Source organism: Bufo bufo, chromosome 4, assembly GCF_905171765.1.
Source record: "Bufo bufo chromosome 4, aBufBuf1.1, whole genome shotgun sequence".
NCBI classification, from domain to species: domain Eukaryota; kingdom Metazoa; phylum Chordata; class Amphibia; order Anura; family Bufonidae; genus Bufo; species Bufo bufo.
This window is the reverse complement of record NC_053392.1, coordinates 10,607,875-10,628,752: the sequence shown is the minus strand read 5'-3', so window position 1 is coordinate 10,628,752 and position 20,878 is coordinate 10,607,875. Positions and strand designations below refer to the sequence as shown.

Genomic DNA, 20,878 nt, shown 5'->3' with positions numbered 1-20,878 from the left:
TAAATGTGTTGGGACAGGATCGCTTGGGAAGGGGCTCTGAAGAGCCAGTCGTCCAAATAAGGAATTATGCTCAGGTACCTGGCTGCCATTTTAACTACAGTATAGTTCTCAACAAGCAAGTATCCATTTTGTATCAATAGTCCATAACAGTCCCCCCTTTGGAGACTTGATTGTAGATTTTCCCTTGCCTAGCGAATCCCCTGGGCATACAATTCGTATCCTCTTCAGGTAGGCTCCCGGTTGCTCGGACTTGTGTTAATACCCTGGGATTCATCTCACCCTATCTCAGCCAGGCATCATAGTGATAAGGGGGAGCTATGTTGAGGGATGTTTCCTTCTGTTCTTCCTCATCACCATACATGAGCATGATGGGTTGTTCATCAGTTTTCTTCATTCTTTTTTAAAAGACGGGTCACACAAGTAAGAACAAGCTTATTTACTATATATCACCAATATTATTAGGGCTAACTGTAATATTCCTTGGACAGTTCCCATGAGCCAACCCCCAATACCTTTAAACCAGTTGGCGGGGTTAAGGAAGGAAGGTATCAGACCACCATATCAGCTTTATGTGCGACTCACCTTAACTTGCAAATTACCCTGCGGGTCTATGTAATGGCAACAAGCAGGTCCCACAACCTGGCACATACCTCCATCTTTGGCTGTAACATAGTCTAGAACTAATGTGTGTTGGTTGATGACAACAATCAACTGGTTTTGCACGATGTTCGAGGTATTCAGAAGTCTCATCACTTCCCATATTTGATCATCTAGATAATCAGTTGCCACCACCAAATGATCCCACATCTGCACTATCATGGGATATATGAAAAGACTACTAAGAATTTTATTGGAAATGCTTATTTCTACAACATGTGGCTTACGGTTTGGTCTGGGTGTGTTATCTTTGGCCCTATGGTACAAGGTGTGTTTAGGAATAGCATTTATGTCAATTTCAGAGTGTGGTACTATAAAGGTGGCAAGAGTAAGCCTGGCGATGGTGCACAGTCCTGTGACATTCTTGGATAACCATTTGTACACTTTGTGTCCACAAACTAAGTATATGTCCTCTGGAACTGCCACTGCTGTGCTATTGACTAATTGGGTAATTAATTTGGCTAATTGTATCCCTTTCACCAGCTTATATCCTTTTAACTGACCTTTGGTGTTGTTATAAAGTCCTGTACAGTATGGTTGTTACAGGGTAGGTCATTTCCGTTCACGGCCTGTACTGCTCTAGCCCAAGCGCAGGGATGCAGGAAGCGTATCATGTGGGGCCATTTTAATTTATGTTCATTGAGAATGATGCTTCAGGTGTGAGTCTGCGAGCTGATTGATTTGTGACATCATGTTACCACCACCCACTAGATGGGGGAGGGTGCATGGGTCTTTAAATTTCTCCAAGCTCCCAGACCACATTGTTACGACTAAGGAGAAGGTCTCCGAAACGCATAAACAGCTTGTTTGTGATACTGTTCCGCATATGATGTAATTCAATAAAGAGGAAGATTTTATGGGAAGAAAAATTAGTGCCGGAATCGTCTCTTTCTATTTCACTTCATCTACACCAATACACTGCACGTGGCTGTCTGTTTTTGAGTCATTGCAACCTGAGTGTATGTGTGGACTAAATGTCATACCTTTGGTTTGTACTTGGAGACAATAAGAGTGTGTCCAGCTAGGTAAACATGTGACATTAGCCCATTGTCCCTCTTGCCAGAGGGTAGAGCTATAATCTATCGAGGGTCCTGATCTGTTTATCATGAGCCATTGGGCATCTGCCTACCCTGCGACAGGTAAAGACACTTCCCTGTCCTTATCTTTTCTGGATTTAACTCTGTATATGCTAGTGAGAAAGATAATAGAGTTAGACAGGTCAATCAGTTCAGAAAAGTCCAGGGGTATTGCAAAATAAGGCATACTGGCTGAGCTCATGGGACTGTGGGTACAGATCCAACAATCTCTCAGAGTTTCAGTCTCATTCAACCCCTGGACTAGAATGTTATAGTGCCGTATCAGTAAATTGTCCCATTCATCACCCAGCGACGTGAACACTGCGGATATGCCTACAGTCAAAGTCATGATGAGTAGGTGGACCCTGATGGCTTATTGTTCCAGGGTCGTCGGGACAGCCTTTACTCTTTTACAATGTGAGGCGTGGATCCAAGTAGGCCTCCCTTCGAGTTTCACAGAGGTCGGGGTAGTCAGCAACACCTGGTACAGCCCCTCGTATCGTGGTTCGAGGGTGTTTCTTGACCATCACCCACTCTCCAGGTTTGAGAGTGTGGCTTCCCTCTATCAGGATCTGGAATGGAAGAGAAAACTTGTGCACGTATGTTAGACAATTGTTTACTCAGGGCAATCACATATTTTGCAACAGATTCATAATGCATTTGCAATTGCTGTGGGAAGTACTGTCCCATCCTAGGCCCTGTCCCAAACAAAATTTCATATGGAGTCAGTTTGTGTGGAGGCCTAGGACTGAAAATAGTGCTATTGGCAGGCATTGTTCCCAACTGAGCCCTGTCTCCCTAGTCATTTTCAGCATCTTGGACTTCAGTACCCCGTTCAGTCGTTTGACTTTATCGCTGCTTTGGGGTCTGTAGGGCGTGTTATAGGCTTAGTGTGACCCTACCATCTTCCAGACTTCTTGGGTTAAAGGGGTATTCTCATCTTGCTACTTCATCCTCAATTGCTGCCCGCTAGCTGTTCACTTCCTGGTTTTCTGCTGCTAAGGCTGGGCGGGCTTAGGCAGTTAGAGTGAAGGCCGGCCACACCTTCTTATGACATCACACTGAGAGCTGAGTACTTACGTGCTAGTTCGTGTGGATAGTATGACTCATCAGTCTGGCAGCCTGCAGTGTGTGTGATGCCCCTCCCCCCGCTGTCCCCTAACATCACTTTGGCTGAATGGCTTCCTATACAGCCCTGCTACATCTTTATTCTACTCCCCCACTAGCACTGTGTCTGAAAAGCTTCATATATAGCTCTGCTAAATCTGTTTATCTCTTCAACCAGCACTGTGTCAAAACAGCCGCATATTCAGCACTGCTACATCTGTTTCTCTCTTCCACCAGCATTGATACTGACCAGCCACATATACATCACTGCTACATAATTTTCTCTCTTCCACCAGCATTGATGCTGACCCGCAACATATACAGCTCTGCTACATCAGTTTCTCTCTTCCACCAGCATTGATGCTGACCCGCAACATATACAGCTCTGCTACATCAGTTTCTCTCTTCCACCAGCATTGATGCTGACCCGCAACATATACAGCTCTGCTACATCAGTTTCTCTCTTCCACCAGCATTGATGCTGGCCCACAACATATACAGCTCTGCTACATCTGTCTATTCCCTTCTCCACTAGAACTATGGCTGAACAGCAGCATATTCAGCTCTGCTACATCAATCAGCCCCCAAGTGCCTCCATCAGCCCCCATATGCCTCAAACAGCCCAAGTGCCTCCATCAGCCCCCATATGCCTCAAACAGCCCCCCAAGTGCCTCCATAATTCCCCATTCAAATAGCCCCCCAAGTGCCTCCATAATCCCCCATTCAAATAGCCCCCCAAGTGCCTCCATAAGCCCCATTCAAATAGCCCCCAAGTTCCTCCATAAGCCCCCATTCAAATAGCCCCCCAAGTGTCTTCATAAGCCCCCATTCAAATAGCCCCCCCAAGTGCCTCCATAAGCCCCCATTCAAATAGCCCCCCAAGTGCCTCCATAAGCCCCCATTCAAATAGCCCCCCAAGTGCCTCCATAAGCCCCCATTCAAATAGCCCCCCAAGTGCCTCCATAAGCCCCCATTCAAATAGCCCCCCAAGTGCCTTCATAAGCCCCCATTCAAATAGCCCCCAGGTGCCTCCATTTGCCCCCATTCAAATAGCCCCCCAGGTGCCTCCATATGCCCCCATTCAAAAAGCCCCCATATGCCTCCATTTAAATAGCCCCCTAGGTGCCTCCATATGCCCCCATTCAAATAGCCCCCAAGTGCCTCCATATGTCCCCATTCAAATAGCCCCCCAGGTGCCTCCATAAACCCCCATTCAAATAGCCCCCCCAGGTGCCTCCATAAGCCCCCATTCAAATAGCCCCCCAGGTGCCTCCATATGCCCCCATTCAAATAGCCCCCCAGGTGCCTCCATAAGCCCCCATTCAAATAGCCCCCCCAGGTGCCTCCATAAGCCCCCATTCAAATAGCCCCCCAGGTGCCTCCATATGCCCCCATTCAAATAGCCCCCCAGGTGCCTCCATATGCCCCCATTCAAATAGCCCCCCAGGTGCCTCCATAAGCCCCCATTCAAATAGCCCCCCAAGTGCCTCCATAAGCCCCCAAATGCCTCCATAAGCCCCCAAATAGCCGCCAAGTGCCTCCATAAGCCCCCAAATAGCCCCCCAAGTGCTTCAATAAGCCCCAAAATAGCCCCTTCAGTGCCTCCATAAGCCCCCATTCAAATAGCCCCCCAGGTGCCTCCATATGCCCACATTCAAATAGCCCCCCAGGTGCCTCCATATGCCCCCATTCAAATAGCCCCCCAGGTGCCTCCATTCAAATAGCCCCCATGTGCCTCCATATGCCCCCATTCAAATAGCCCCCAGGTGCCTCCATAAGCCCCCATTCAAATAGCCCCCCAAGTGCCTACATAAGCCCCTAAATAGCCCCCCAAATGCCTCCATAAGCCCCCAAATAGCCCCCCAAGTGCCTCCATAAGCCCCCAAATAGCCCCCCGAGTGCCTCCATAAGCCCCCATTCAAATAGCCCCCCAAGTGCCTCAAATAGCCCCAAATCGTTGGTGGAATTGGTGGTGCATGTAAAAATAATACTTACCCACCGCTTATGAAGTTGTCTCCCGGTCCTCCTCTCCAACGCTGTCCGGAATCATCTCGGGCGGCCGCACATGCGCAGAACTATATTCTCTTGTGCTGCGTTGGAGCCGCGGCTCAAAAGAATATGGATCCGCGCATGCGCGGCCGGCCGACGACGTGCACGCTCACATTGTGAGTGAGAGGCCGGCCGCGCATTGAAGGGGAAACGACTGCGTGTAACATCCCAGAGTTATGTTACTAAACTCTTTTTCCCCGCTGCTATTTATTGGTAACATCTGCATTGTCATCCTGTGTAGTTTAACATCACATCCTCACAAATGTGCATTTTCTAAGCCTGTTACATGTATTTGCTGTAATTTTCATGTCTACCAGCAGGTGGCAGCAATGTGTTACCAGGGTCTTAATAACAGTTTAGCATATCTAGACTGGAATAGTTCATTCCAGTCTAGCTCCCCCTTCTTTGAGGAGGTGTGGAATGCTCCCACATCCTGCCTCATGGGGAGGAAAGGAAGTTACAGGGAGTGTGCCAGCCACCCCGGCTAGGGGAAGGCTGTGCTGGTAGGAGCTCCCAGTTCTAGGGATCCCAACCCAGGATCGAGTCTCGGCTGAGACCAAAGATCTTCATCCCCAGTCTGAGACCTTCAGCCTCAACTGGTGACAAGCAAGCAGCACCTCCAGATCTCCAGGACGAACCATTCCCTGTGAGATAATTGTGAGTACTATCCAGAGACCAGGAGAAGCCAAATTCCTCTTCAGCTAGTCAGTCCCATACACAGCAGAAGATGGACAGAGAAGAAGACAGATTCCTGCCATATTCTCCAGGCATATGATAGAAGCAGAAGAGATATTGATCCCTGCCATACATTGCCAATACCTGCTGGGACCCAAGGCTATTGCTGTATCTCGCATGGATTAATGCTGCCTCCAGTAAAGACAAGTTGAATTATATTTCAAGTCTGGATCTCATTCATTGCTACCAAAACCCTCAATTACTCCTACTAGCAACACACTCATTTATTGCAAGTGAGCCAGGATCCAGGAGTCCAGCCGTACCAAGGTAGGAGACACCGTTGACACTATATCTACTACCACACAGAGACATTACACCACCCTGGCATTCCTCATCTGGTACGTGAGTTGCAACACCTTAAAGGGCCCTGAGACTGTACCCTGCGCACGCTGCAATTGGCGTCACAAACAAAAACTCTTAACTATCATTTACACCTGACCCAGTCATTGCATATTATAGCGTCAGTGTGCATAACCCCAATCCGGCTTACTGCACAAGCGCGGCCCATGGATGCGAGCGGTGGCCGTATCCATGGGCCACGAAGATCAACAATGGATTTCGAAATTTAGATTTATAAGAGAACAGTAGGTTTTTGTTAATGAAATACATTTATAAAAAGGTTAAATGGGGGATAAATGTTTTAATCAAAGATGATTAATCAAATGAGAATACCCCTTTAAGCTAGAAGTGAATGCTGGGCCCTGATCACTTTCAATGACCTCAGGTACTCCAAACCTACAAACAGTTTCCTGCATTAGTTTCTTAGCAGTTGTTGTGGCTGTCTGATTTCGGAACGGGGTAGGCTTCTGGCCACCCAGAGAACAAGTCTACCACTACTAGCACATATTGAAACCCTTGGCACATTGGCATCTGGATGTTTTCAATTTGAATCTGTTGGAATGGGTACTGGGCGTTGGGGAGACATTTGGTTGGTGTAGGCTCAGTTCTTCCTGGGTTGCACTGCGCACAGATGAGGCAAGACTGAGTATGCCTCACCAGGACAGGGGTTATCCCTGGGGCCACCCATATTTTGTCAATTAGTTCTTTCATGATGGTCTTAGATTGGTGGGTGGGCCCATGAGCTATTGAAGCTATCAGAGGATAGAGAGCTTTGGAAAGACATGCTCTCTTTTCTTGGGTCCACAGTCCAGATTCTTTCTCTTCTTGGGCTGACTCTTTCAGCCAATCCAATTTTTCTTGTGGCGTGGGCTGCTTCTGTAACTGGACTAGCAGGTCCCAGGAGACCTCTTTTGGTTTCTGTGTTGGGTCTGTTGTGTACTCTCTTGCCATCAAGACTTGGTTGGTCTGTTCTTCCTCTTTCAGTGCTGCTTGCTTTGCTGTTTGATCAGCTAGGGAATTTCCTCTGGCTTCAGAGGTGTCAGCTCGAGTGTGAGCCTTTACCTTAATCACTGCCACTTGGGTGGGCAGGAGTACTGCTGTCAATAGAGCCGCTACTGCTGAACCATTCTTGATTGGGGTTCCTGCGGCCGTGATGTAATCCCGGGCCTTTCATATTTCTCCAAAGTCATGAACTACTCCAAAGGCATATCTAGAGTCAGTGTAAATGTTGGCAGTTGAGTCTTTTGCCATGAGGCAGGCTTCAGTGAGGGCAATGAGTTCAGCCTCCTGTGCTGACTGGTCTGGGCGCAGTTGTCTTGCACACAGCACCTCATGCTCACTAGTGACTGCCATGCCTGTATGGAACTTCCCCTTGTCATCGGCGTACCTTGAGCCGTCCACAAAGAGAGTTCAGTGTGGATTCAGTAATGGAGTGTCCTGAATGGATGGTGGCGTTCCTACTTCAGCCTCCATCATTGTGAGGCAGTCATGTTCCGGTTTAGCATAAATTGAGTCAAAGGAACCCCATAGTTCTTATTCTTGAAGATCCTCTTCAGCCTGTAGATCAATAAAATCTTCAGATTCTCCAGTATACTCCCCCCTTGGAAGAGGGAGAAGAGCAGCAGGATTGAGGATGTGACATCTTTGAGTGGTGACATTATCAGGTAGGAGCAGGCTACCTTGCAACCGTAGGTGACGTTGATTAGTCAGATGCCTAGGTTGTGTTTATTGGAGAATGGCAGAAATGTCATGTGGTGCTAGGATAGTGAGGGGGTGGCCAAGTACCATATCAGAAGTGGTGTCCAGCAGGGCACTGGCTGCATGTACAGCTCTGACACAAGAAGGGGCTGCCCTGGTTACTGGGTCCAGTCTCTTTGTATGGTAGGACTTTGGGGTCCTTCAGGGTCACAGTGACTAGTGGGACATTGAGGCGTCCGATATCCTGGGTCCTTTGGCCCAGAGAGTATCGGGTATGAGGCGCAAAATGGTTTGTAGCGAATCCCCTTACTCATATGAATCAGTGCAGAATTTTATTGTCAGACATCCGGCAGCCGTGGGTCTCACATAATTTGAGCGAAAACCACAAAGACAGAGAAGCGAGACAGTTTCTTATCAGAAAGAGGATCTTAAAGGGTTTCTACCACCACATTTTGACCTAATTAGCTGTCAGACACTAGCGATCTGCTAGTGTCTGCTGTACCTAACCATGCTATTGTAATTCCTTTCTCTGCAGCGGTTACCCTAAAAAACGTAGTTTTATTGGTATGCAAATGAGCCTCTAGGTGCTATGGGGGCGTCTTTTCAGCACCTAGAGGCTCCGACAGCCTACTTCTCTCCATCTCGGCCGAATTCTTGCGCCTGCGCCGTGTGCTTCTGTATTCGGCGCAGGCTGTCTCCCTGCGCCGGCATCTTCACTGCGCCTGCGCCGATTACGGCGCAGGGGGCAGTCCAACAGTCACTGCGCCTGCGCCGAATACAGAAGCACACGGCGCAGGCGCGAGTAGGCTGTCAATCTAGAGCAGAGGGGCGTGCTGGAGCGCGCTGGGCGGCAGAAATGGTGAGTGGACTGAGCCTCTAGGTGCTGAAAAGACGCCCCCATAGCACCTAGAGGTTAATTTGCATACCAATAAAACTAAGTTTTTTAGGGTAACCGCTGCACAGAAAGGAATTACAATAGCATGGTTAGGTACAGCAGACACTAGCAGATCGCTAGTGTCTGACAGCTAATTAGGTCAAAATGTGGTGGTAGAAACCCTTTAAATAGAACAGCAGAAGAGAAGAGAAAAGGTGGGGGTCAACTGATCCCCCGTAGCTGTCCTGCAATGTGGTGGAATGATCTGCTAATTTTGCTTCTGCCCATTTCTGTAGTTGCTCTATAAAGTATTCTTCAGACTCATGATCCCAGGGATCAAAGTTCTGACCCCTCAGCTCATGGGATGGGAATGTGGTCCATTATCAGTGAGGAGTATTCGCCGGTCTTATTCTCCACTATACTTTACAAATCAGACCACGTACATCCATATTCTTGGTGCACTTGAGACAATTTCCTGTAAAATGGCATTGGGTGAGTATCAGGATCAGGCAGTAAGTTCACTATAGTGAACAACTGTTGTGGAGTAAAAGACCTATATTTTGGCGGGCCCTGGGGATGTGTTAGTGCCAGGGCTTCCCTAAGGGTTTCGTAATTGCCCCTCTCTAGATCTTGCATGTTTCTTTGCAATGCAGTAATCTGAGACTGGAGGGCGGTGTTTGGGTTCTGTGCAGCAGGACTACCCCCGTTCCATGGTGCCAATTGGGGAAGGGTGGGAGTCCTTGTGCCCGACACAGATTCTACCGCCTAGTCAGACTGCGTTTGATCAGGCTCTTCTGTCTGACCTCCCACCATTATAGGTGTGGGGGGTCATGATCTGACGGGGAGTCATAAAAGTGCCATCCGGGTTTATCACCGGGTACAGCGTCGAGACCACCGGGACATTAGGGGTGACAGGGGGATCCGGGCCAAAGGAGATTAAAAGGTCCAGTCAGGGGCGTTGGCTGTGGAAAAGATGGCGCCGTAGCGGGGACTGATAAGACGTGCTGGGGAACTACAGAGGTGTGGTTATGTGGGCGTAAAGCCCCACAGGCTAGGCACGTATTACTGAGGGTGGAATTCTGTTGACCGCACACTTTACAAGTCCAGCCTTTTTCCTGTCTGGCGGCACCATCATAGGGTGGTGGCTGCTCCCGCCCAGTTAATATACCGGGTTTACAGTAGTATCTCCAGCAGCTTTCAACGTAATTTAGTTCTCCCCCCGTCTTTTCAAATTCCTTACTACGTCCAACCACACACGGACGGTATCTATCTTTTCGTCCTCCAATTTCCCTCTTTTCTCATTCAACAACGTCTGCCACGTAGCAGGGCAGTGCGCCGCCTTTTGGTATGTTATACAGATGTAGCAGGGTTAGCACTCAAACTCTTAACTCAAATTTCTTAAATCTTCGTGTTCTCTTGAAACAAAAGCCATTGAAAAGATATTGAAGGCGTTTGCTTCTCCGGTCCGCCACGTACTGTTCGGGTGAACAGTAGCCCTTCAGGACACTTTCCTCATTTTCCATCTTCTGGATCCTTCACTTTGTTCTGGACAAAACAGAAACCCGATATAACACGTTGAGCCTAATGTCCCACACACTCTAGGTAGACACTGGCCAGTCTCCTCCCTTCTGTCGTCTCTCGGTGACAACACCGGGGTGACCGATTGACACAGGCACTTTAGAAGACCTTGGGGTTTCTATCACTCTGTGTTTCCGTTACTAAGGGTCGCACATTAAAAACAATAAACCACAATACATCAAGGAAGAACCCTTGCGTACTTTCCCATCATCTCTCGCACCTACTGGAGCCGTCTAAAGACCTCTGTATAGAGTAATCACTGGACGTGAAGACCTTTGAGTCCCAGTCAGCACACTCTGGGCTACTGCAGACCGCTCTCCTCCCTTCTGTGAACGTTCCCCTTTTTGGAGATTTGAGTCAGACGGCGGGCTCCGACACAGGCTAATAGGAGAACTCTGTGTCTCAGTCAGCGATACTTGTCAACAGGGTCTTCTTCACAACTTGTAGGCACAACACAGTACATCAAGACTTTAAAAAACATGGGGTTCTCAGGGGTGTAGCTAAAGGCTCATTGGCTTTAGTGAAAGAGTTCAGCTTGGGCCCCCCCTTCCCTCAGTGCTTTGTGGCCAGGGGCAGGGAAGCACAAACCTTTGTGCCGTCCAAGGCAAGAATTGAAACTGCACCCCCCCCCATGCCAAATTCTTGACCTAGCCCCTTCCCTCCAGCCAGAGGTGTAACTTGACCAGCGTGCACTTTCTATAATGCTGGTGTCTTCTTATGCAGCACAAGGGTCTTTGGGCCCCTCAGGCTCCTGGGCCCGGTAGTGACTGCTATATCTGCACCCCCTATAGCTACGCCCCTGGGGGTTCTTACTTTCATGCCCTTGAGGATGTCCCAGACTGCTGCCGCACCCCTCCCTCAGACGAACACCAAGAGGCTACACAAGGGGACACTTTATAGGCAAGATGACTCCGTTTTCCTACCTCATATTACGGGTCGCGATCCCTGTGTCCGTGAGTGCGCCTCTCCTAGTCTGGTCTCTGGGGGTATGGGAACAGAGGGTCCAATCCTCGAGCCCCACGCTGGGCTCCAAATTTGTTCTGGTTCTGGTCAAGCTGCCAGTTCGGTTGATGTACTGCTCCAAATTAATTCATGTTAAAGTATACGTATACTGAGAGTATATCAGAGCTGGGGGTTATACCAGGATCTCTGGTTTATTGCAGAACAGCAGACAGTATATAGGACAGGAAGGAGTGGGGGGTGTAAGGTGGCGTAGAGCTTTTCTATTGGCTATAAACTCTGTATTTTCTGTCTCATCTATGTGCAAGAGGAGGTTCCCCCCTCCCCCTTCCAGATAGGGGAAGCTGCTCCTTTCTGTCTCTTTGAAGCTGCTTCCTTGAGCTGAATGGAAACCGTCTTGTGACACATGATAAAGCAAAGAGCAAGATTCTTGTTCTAGGCGTTGGCTGGGTACCTGGCCGCCATTTTAACTACAGTTCAGTTCTCAACAACCAAGTGTCCATTTTGTATCAATAGTCCATAACAATTCCAAGCAAGAAGGTCTTTTACCCAGAAAAAAACACGAAATGCTAGAATCAAAAGAAACCCGCAATCTGAACAGAGGAACCCGCTGAAAGTGGGAATCCAATACAGCCTAAGCAAAGATAAGCAGAGCAGAAATACAACTGACTGACCCTTGAAACCAGCTTTAAATAGCCTGTCTGGCGCCAAAAATAGGCTCCGCCTATATGGGGTGGAGCTAGCGCTAAACCCCCTAATGCTTTTAAAAATATAATTAATTTAGGGAAGGTTAGATCGCCACAGGGGGCGAGAGACGGAAAAGCTATATTATAATGTAATAGAATATAAGGAAAGTCCACTGATGTCACTCCCAATATGGCGGCGCCCACCGGAACAACGCGGGGCTGCCGAAGCCCGACACAAGCGCACTGCCAGAGGACCGGCAGCGCGCGTACACCCGAGGGAGCCCCCCACACGGACTCTCCGCAGAGAAGAAAAAATGGACCGCACAATAGCGCGGCTAAAAAATCACCCTGCGCACGGCAGGAGACGAGCAAACTGACCCCAACAGGGGTAAGAGCCTGCATGAAGATAGAACAGGGGTCCCCCACGAAGGGAGGGGGGACCTCCACCCGACCAGACCTGTCCGAAGGGGACTGGGGTGGATCCCCCTCTTGTCAATACAATTTCCACCCGTCCTAACCAGTCCATGGGGCAGAATACCCCAACTGTGCAATGATAAGAGCACTACAACACTCCGCCCCCTGCACTGATCACATGGCAGTGACGTCATCACAAGTGCTGCTTCCGCAGCTTCTTTCCACTGCTGAGCTCCGCCCCTCCTACACTTATCACATGACAGTGACATCATCATAGGTCTTTCCTGCATAACTTCTTTCCATTGCTGAGCTCCGCCCCCCACACTGGTCACATGGTGATCATCACCACATCACTGCTGCTAAGCTCCGCCCCTCCTGATCACATGACAGTGTTGTCATCCCAGGTCCTTTTCTACCACTTCCCTCAGCTGCTGAGCTCCGCCCCCTGCACTGATCACATGACAGTGACGTCATCCCAGGTCCTTCAGCTCTTGCAGGTCCTGGTCGGTAGTCACTGCTGTGGTGTCTGGAGCCTCTTCTTCTCTCTGGTATCAGCCATTTCTCCAGAATCCCCCTTTATCCCCGGTGCTGGGGGCTCTGAGAAGCGGGGTCTCTCCAGGAGCAGTAAGTGCGGTTCTGGATCTCACTAATGCTCTTGTCCCTGGAGGATTTCCAGCCTCTCCTCTCCTCATAAAGGCGCCTGCAGTACTAGAAGCCTCCAGCTCCTCCAGGTCTCTCCTCTTCTCCTGAATGACCACCAAGGATGGACAGGAAGGAGATCAGCAGAAGAATATTAGACCTCACCTTGGAGATCATCTCCCTGCTGAGCGGAGAGGTAAACTTTTCTAGATTTCTCTCCTCTTTATTGTATTCTGTAACAAGTCAGACATCGGGAAGGAGAATCCATCATAGGAAGTGATAGGAAGAGTCCAGGGTCCTGGAGAACGGCCTCCAGACCTTCCAAGTGATGGAGAACCTGAAGATCAGCCACCAGTATGGTCAGTGATGGATCATGGAGACCAATAGTCATGTTGTAGGAGCCATGAGGAGGTAAGTAGGCACATTGTACCCAGGAGGAGAGGAAGTAGAGGAGGAGATGGCCGGAGTGTGGCCCGGAGGGAGGATTTCTACCACTAGTCTGACATCTAGATGATGCTGGACTATAACAAGGAGGTCTCCACTACGTCTAGAGGAAAGAAGGTTTCTCCACCAACATAGAAGAGGAGTCTTTACTGTAAGAGCAGTGAGACTATGGAGCTCTCTGCCAGAGGAAGGGGTCATGGGGGATTCTCTAGAAGAGTCCAGAAGGGGCCTGGAGGTCTGGAGGGTAATAATATTCCAGCTTCTAGTGACTAGATTACTGGAGATGGGGCCATGATCCAGGGAGGGATTCTGAGTGTAGATCTGGAGTCAGAAAGGAATTTCTTTCCCTAAGTGTCTCTCTCCATCCACAGGATTACACCATAGTGAAGAAGACATCGGGGGGGACTCCCATCATCCATGAGTCAGGAGGGTGGAGCAGGACCCCCATCACAGAGCCTCCCCCCCTGATACATGAGCAGAAGATCCTAGAGCTCACCCACAAGATGATGGAGCTGCTGACTGGAGAGGTGACACTGCTGGGAATGCTGGGAAATTCTCCAGTAACAGCACTGGAGGGTCTGGGTGATGACGATGTCATTGTGTTGTCAGGTTCCTGTAAGGTGTCAGGATGTGGCGGTCTATTTCTCCATGGAGGAGTGGGAGTATGTAGAAGGACACAAGGATCTGTACAAGGAGGCCATGATGGAGGCTCCCCGGCCTCTGACATCACCAGGTAAGAAGAGACGAGGTGAGAAGAGGCCGTGCATGCTCGAGTCTCCTCCCCGCACGTTTGTTGGTTTCTGGCATTGCAGTGATTGGCCGGCCGGCTATATAGCCCCCGATGACACGTGGTTCGGCTCAGTCTTAGTCGGGCCGAGCTGCAGCAGAAGGGACAGATAGTGTAGGGACAGGAATAGTATTTTTAGGCAGGGTTTAGTGTAGGAAGGTGTTAGAGACCCAGAAGTCCTTTTAAGGACGATTGTTTTATCTGCTGCAATATATATTATTAGCGCAACCTGCACTAAATTGCGCAGTTGTTTGGCGGCTGCTGACAGAGACACGACCTCTGCTACATCTGCTGTGTTACATTTGCACATCCTAAGTGTCTGTGACATCAGTGTAATCTTTCTTATGGCTCATGTTATAGCGGCTCAACCTAAATACCAAAACCGGACAGGTGCTCCCCCCTAGGTGTCCCCAATGTACAGATGAGGGGCTCTCTATAGCCGGCAATACATGGACTCGCGCAATCGTCTAAAGACCATACGATTAATAATATCACAGCACACATCGATTATAATAAAACATAAATAATAATAAAACCATAGAAAAACCAATATTATATTTAAAGCATAGAATAAATGGCCCTATAAGATAGATATAAAATGCTGTATACACAATCTATATACACTGCTCCAAAAAATAAAGGGAACACAAAAATTAATTAAATATTCTTCTGAAATACTTTGTTCTTTACATAGTTGAATGTGCTGACAACAAAATCACACAAAAGAAAAAAATGGAAATCAAATTTTTTAACCCATGGAGGTCTGGATTTGGAGTCACACTCAAAATTAAAGTGGAAAAACACACTACAGGTTGATCCAACTTTGATGTAATGTCCTTAAAACAAGTCAAAATGAGGCTCAGTAGTGTGTGTGGCCTCCACGTGCCTGTATGACCTCCCTACAACGCCTGTGCATGCTCCTGATGAGGTGGCGGACGGTCTCCTGAGGGATCTCCTCCCAAACCTGGACTAAAGCATCTGCCAACTCCTGGACAGTCTGTGGTGCAACGTGACGTTGGTGGATAAAGCGAGACATGATGTCCCAGATGTGCTCAATTGGATTCAGGTCTGGGGAACGGGCGGGCCAGTCCATAGCATCAATGCCTTCGTCTTGCAGGAACTGCTGACACACTCCAGCCACATGAGGTCTAGCATTGTCTTGCATTAGGAGGAACCCAGGGCCAACCGCACCAGCATATGGTCTCACAAGGGGTCTGAGGATCTCATCTCGGTACCTAATGGCAGTCAGGCTACCTCTGGCGAGCACATGGAGGGCTGTGCGGCCCTCCAAAGAAATGCCACCCCACACCATTACTGACCCAATGCCAAACCGGTCATGCTGGAGGATGTTGCAGGCAGCAGAACGTTCTCCACGGCGTCTCCAGACTCTGTCACGTCTGTCACATGTGCTCAGTGTGAACCTGCTTTCATCTGTGAAGAGCACAGGGCGCCAGTGGCGAATTTGCCAATCTTGGTGTTCTCTGGCAAATGCCAAACGTCCTACACGGTGTTGGGCTGTAAGCACAACCCCCACCTGTGGACGTCGGGCCCTCATATCACCCTCATGGAGTCTGTTTCTGACCGTTTGAGCAGACACATGCACATTTGTGGCCTGCTGGAGGTCATTTTGCAGGGCTCTGGCAGTGCTCCTCCTGTTCCTCCTTGCACAAAGGCGGAGGTAGCGGTCCTGCTGCTGGGTTGTTGCCCTCCTACGGCCTCCTCCACGTCTCCTGATGTACTGGCCTGTCTCCTGGTAGCGCCTCCATGCTCTGGACACTACGTTCACAGACACAGCAAACCTTCTTGCCACAGCTCGCATTGATGTGCCATCCTGGATAAGCTGCACTACCTGAGCCACTTGTGTGGGTTGTAGACTCTGTCTCATGCTACCACTAGAGTGAAAGCACCGCCAGCATTCAAAAGTGACCAAAACATCAGCCAGGAAGCATAGGAACTGAGAAGTGGTCTGTGGTCACCACCTGCAGAACCACTCCTTTATTGGGGGTGTCTTGCTAATTGCCTATAATTTCCACCTGTTGTCTATCCCATTTGCACAACAGCATGTGAAATTGATTGTCACTCAGTGTTGCTTCCTAAGTGAACAGTTTGATTTCACAGAAGTGTGATTGACTTGGAGTTACAGTGTTGTTTAAGTGTTCCCTTTATTTTTTTGAGCAGTGTATAATAGTGCTATCTGTATATAGGCTTTAAACCGCAACCTATACTGGTGGTGTAGTATATAACACAATGGATGAGTTGTGGTCCCTTATCCTGGGACATAAAGCGGTATGTATACTTATATTTTATATATTCATTGATGTCCAAAATCTTCATACATGGGGGGAAGTCCTCCAAAATACCATATAGTAGGGGAGGGTCACTGCTTGTAATTGTTTGTCCTGCAGACCTTACTAATCAGGAAAATTCTGATATCCGGACTGTTTGTCATGTAGTTTGAGACAATATATATGGTTGTATATAGTATGTTACCAGTCCCGTATTGTAGCTGTTCGGCCGCTCGGTATCCGTGCTCCTTGACCGGAGCCGTCCCGGAAGCACACTCATTCTTTACTACTGCGGCGTCCCACGTGGTCCATAAGCCTCCCCGTGGCATCCCACGTGACCGAGGCTGTGTGCGTTGATTGGCTTCCAAGGTCCTAGAGTCCGGGATTTATTACAGAGCGGCTGAGTATTCTCCAATTGTCTTTAACAAAGTCCACGATTAATGCAACATGTCCGAGCTGGATCCGCTCAATAGTATCCCTCACTGTTCTGTACCAGACGCGTTCCGGGGTCACAACTACCCCTTCAGTGCCCCAGACTAAAAATAATACCTAGCATTGGCTCCTGAACTGAAAAATGTAGGCGCCAAATAAAATTTTTAGTCGCCAAATCGAAACCGAATAAAAATTTTGGTATCGTGACAACGCTACGCCGATCAGATCGGCGTAGGGTTGTTTCGATACCAAAATTTTGATTCGATTTCGTCACCCTAAAAAAGTATTGCGATACTCAATACCACAAAAAAAAAAAACACAAAAAAAAGCCGCGTGCATTTTTCGCATTTTATGAAACGTTCGGCCCATAATAGAACAGTCCTCTCCTATTTTTTGGGGTGACAAGGTGACTAAAAAATGGCGAATCGCATGGTTTTTATTTATTTATGTCTGTTACGGCGCTCACCGCATAGGAGATATTCTTTAATAATTTAATAGTTTGGACTTTTCGGACGCAGCGCTAAGTAATATGTTTATTTATTTATTGTTTATATATTTTATATGTAAAATTGGCAAAGGGGGGATTTAAACGTAATATTTTAGGGTACTTCCACATTAGCGTTTTTCTTTTCCGGCGCTGAGTTCCGTCACAGGGGCTCTATACCGGAAAAGAACTGATCAGGCATATCCCCATGCATTCTGAATGGAGAGTAATCCGTTCAGTTTGCATCAGGATGTCTTCAGTTCAGTCTTTTTGACTGATCAGGCAAAATATAAAACCGCAGCATGCTACGGTTTTATCTCCGGTCCAAAAAACAGAAGACTTGCCGGAATGCCGGATCCAGCATTTTTCCCCATAGGAATGTATTAGTGCCGGATCCGGCATTCAAAATACCGGTAAAAATGTGTAAAAAGATACAAGACGGATCCGTCCTTGCAATGCATTTGGGAGATGGATCCGCATCCGGATGCGTCTCACAAATTCTTTCAGTCACATCCAGATCGGCAGAACTGCCCCCGGATCACACTGCCGCAAGTGTGAAAGTAGCCTTAGTGTTTGTTTTTTTTAACTTACTATTAGCCCCCTTAGGGGCTTGAACCCTTGTCCTATTCACCCTTAGGTTCCTTTCACACGGGCGAGATTTCTGCACCCGCATTGCACCCGCACTGAATCCGGACCCATTCATTTCTATGGGGCTGTGCAGATGAGCGGTGATTTTCACGCATCACTTGTGCGTTGAGATAAAATCGCAGCATGCTCTATATTGTGCTTTTTTTCACGCAACGCAGGCCCCATAGAAGTTAATGGGGCTGCGTAAAAATCGCAAGCAAGTGCGGATGCAGTGCGATTTTCACGCATGGTTGCTAAGATGAAAGTCTATTCACTGTATTATTTTCCCTTTATAACATGGTTATAAGGGAAAATAATAGCATTCTGAATACAGAATGCATAGTAGAAGGTAAATTGAGGGTTAAAAAAAATAAAATAAAATGAACTCCCCTCCTCCAATTGATCGCGTAGCTGCCAATCTCCTGTTCTTTCTTCAGGAATCAGGTCCTGTCAAAGGACCTGTGGTGACATCACTCTGCTCAGTGACGTCACCACAGGTCCTGAAGAAAGAACAGACCGGCAGCTACGCGATCAATTGGAGGAGGTGGTGAGTTAATTATTATTTTTTTTAACCCTCATTGACACTGCTGTTTATTATACTGGGGTGTGGGGGGCGCACTGCTCCACCAATGTTTATTATACTGGGGTGTTGAGGCGGGGGCACTGCGCCACCAATGAAGATAACTGACCTGTTAATACAAATACAGGAGGCGGGTGCCGGAATCAAATAGCTGGCAACCGACCTCTATGACAGGGAGCTGCCATCCGCTGCAGTTAACCCCTCAGGTACCGCACTTGATTCCGGCTCCCGCCTCCTGTATTTGTACACTGCTCAAAAAAATAAAGGGAACACTTAAACAACACAATGTAACTCCAAGTCAATCACACTTCTGTGAAATCAAACTGTCCACTTAGGAAGCAACACTGAGTGACAATCAATTTCACATGCTGTTGTGCAAATGGGATAGACAACAGGTGGAAATTATAGGCAATTAGCAAGACACCCCCAATAAAAGAGTGGTTCTGCAGGTGGTGACCACAGACCACTTCTCAGTTCCTATGCTTCCTGGCTGATGTTTTGGTCACTTTTGAATGCTGGCGGTGCTTTCACTCTAGTGGTAGCATGAGACGGAGTCTACAACCCACACAAGTGGCTCAGGTAGTGCAGCTTATCCAGGATGGCACATCAATGCGAGATGTGGCAAGAAGGTTTGCTGTGTCTGTCAGCGTAGTGTCCAGAGCAAGGAGGCGCTACCAGGAGACAGGCCAGTACATCAGGAGACGTGGAGGAGGCCGTAGGAGGGCAACAACCCAGCAGCAGGACCGCTACCTCTGCCTTTGTGCAAGGAGGAACAGGAGGAGCACTGCCAGAGTCCTGCAAAATGACCTCCAGCAGGCCACAAATGTGCATGTGTCTGCTCAAACGGTCAGAAACAGACTTCATGAGGGTGATATGAGGGCCCGACGTCCACAGGTGGGGGTTGTGCTTACAGCCCAACACCGTGTAGGACGTTTGGCATTTGCCAGAGAACACCAACATTGGCAAATTCGCCACTGGCGCCCTGTGCTCTTCACAGATGAAAGCAGGTTCACACTGAGCACATGTGACAGACGTGACAGAGTCTGGAGACGCCGTGGAGAACGTTCTGCTGCCTGCAACATCCTCCAGCATGACCAGTTTGGCATTGAGTCAGTAATGGTGTGGGGTGGCATTTCTTTGGAGGGCCGCACAGCCCTCCATGTGCTCGCCAGAGGTAGCCTGACTGCCATTAGGTACCGAGATGAGATCCTCAGACCCCTTGTGAGACCATATGCTGGTGCGGTTGGCCCTGGGTTCCTCCTAATGCAAGACAATGCTAGACCTCATGTGGCTGGAGTGTGTCAGCAGTTCCTGCAAGACGAAGGCATTGATGCTATGGACTGGCCCGCCCGTTCCCCAGACCTGAATCCAATTGAGCACATCTGGGACATCATGTCTCGCTCTATCCACCAACGTCACGTTGCACCACAGACTGTCCAGGAGTTGGCAGATGCTTTAGTCCAGGTCTGGGAGGAGATCCCTCAGGAGACCGTCCGCCACCTCATCAGGAGCATGCACAGGCGTTGTAGGGAGGTCATACAGGCATGTGGAGGCCACACACACTACTGAGCCTCATTTTGACTTGTTTTAAGGACATTACATCAAAGTTGGATCAGCCTGTAGTGTGTTTTTCCACTTTAATTTTGAGTGTGACTCCAAATCCAGACCTCCATGGGTTGAAAAATTAGATTTCCATTTTTTTATTTTTGTGTGATTTTGTTGTCAGCGCATTCAACTATGTAAAGAACAAAGTATTTCAGAAGAATATTTAATTAACTCAGATCTAGGATGTGTTATTTTTGTGTTCCCTTTATTTTTTTGAGCAGTGTATTAACAGGTCAGTTATCTTCATTGGTGGCGCAGTGGCCACAGCCCCTCCCGTCTCTCTTCTTATTGGCGTCAGCACAGGCGGGAGGGAGAGACTCCTTCTCCACTGTTCTGCTGAGAAAAACATCGGCGGCGGGGCAGAGAACTATCATCTCCTGTGACCCGCCGCTGTATTCAGAGCTGCGGCGGCGGGTCTAGTCACAAATGGCAAGTCGCATTGGCGACCATTTTGGTCGCCACCTGGAGCCCTGCCCTTCCTCAGTGGGGGTCTCAAAGCTGCCATTATATGGTGCATTTAGAAGCATTCTTTACTGGGACAGATTGATTGGGCGCGCTGGTCTGCCGGGGAAGGGAGATCGGAGTGCTGATAAGCAGCCGGACGCCGATGTCCCGTCCCCAACAGGCCCTCGCCCCAGAATTATAGAAATCCAAGCAATTCCATTTCGGCATTTAAGCCTCTTGGAATCAAAGTAACAAAGTATAATATAGGCTCAAGAGGATTGAACCCGGGAGCCTCTGTCACTCTTGTCACCTACAGCCAAACCTCCACGTGTAGATCTCCATCGGTACATGTGGTCTCCTCCATCACTGAAAGGAGCG

General features: G+C 48.6%; 3 protein-coding genes across 13 annotated transcripts in view; 1 reads left to right on the top strand and 2 right to left on the bottom strand.

Moving 5' to 3' along the window:
- The window catches only part of LOC120998305 (gastrula zinc finger protein XlCGF26.1-like), a 4,064,644-nt gene that overhangs the window by 917,550 nt on the left and 3,126,216 nt on the right, over positions 1-20,878 (top strand). Inside the window, exons 1-2 of one of the 10 annotated variants that reach the window (XM_040428945.1) lie at positions 13,758-13,783; positions 13,866-13,989. The exons of the other annotated variants lie outside the window; for them this stretch is intronic. Of the exons in view, the coding sequence (XP_040284879.1) occupies positions 13,760-13,783; positions 13,866-13,989 (148 nt within the window). The 5' untranslated portion in view covers positions 13,758-13,759. Of the gene's footprint in view, positions 1-13,757; positions 13,784-13,865; positions 13,990-20,878 lie in introns of those variants that run through there. 10 annotated transcript variants of the gene reach the window in all.
- LOC120998356 (zinc finger protein 420-like) overlaps positions 1-20,878 on the bottom strand; it is an 870,654-nt gene that overhangs the window by 763,105 nt on the left and 86,671 nt on the right. The gene's annotated exons all lie outside the window — the stretch shown is intronic.
- Positions 1-20,878, bottom strand: part of LOC120997437 (gastrula zinc finger protein XlCGF26.1-like) — a 296,047-nt gene that overhangs the window by 203,620 nt on the left and 71,549 nt on the right. The window lies entirely within an intron of this gene.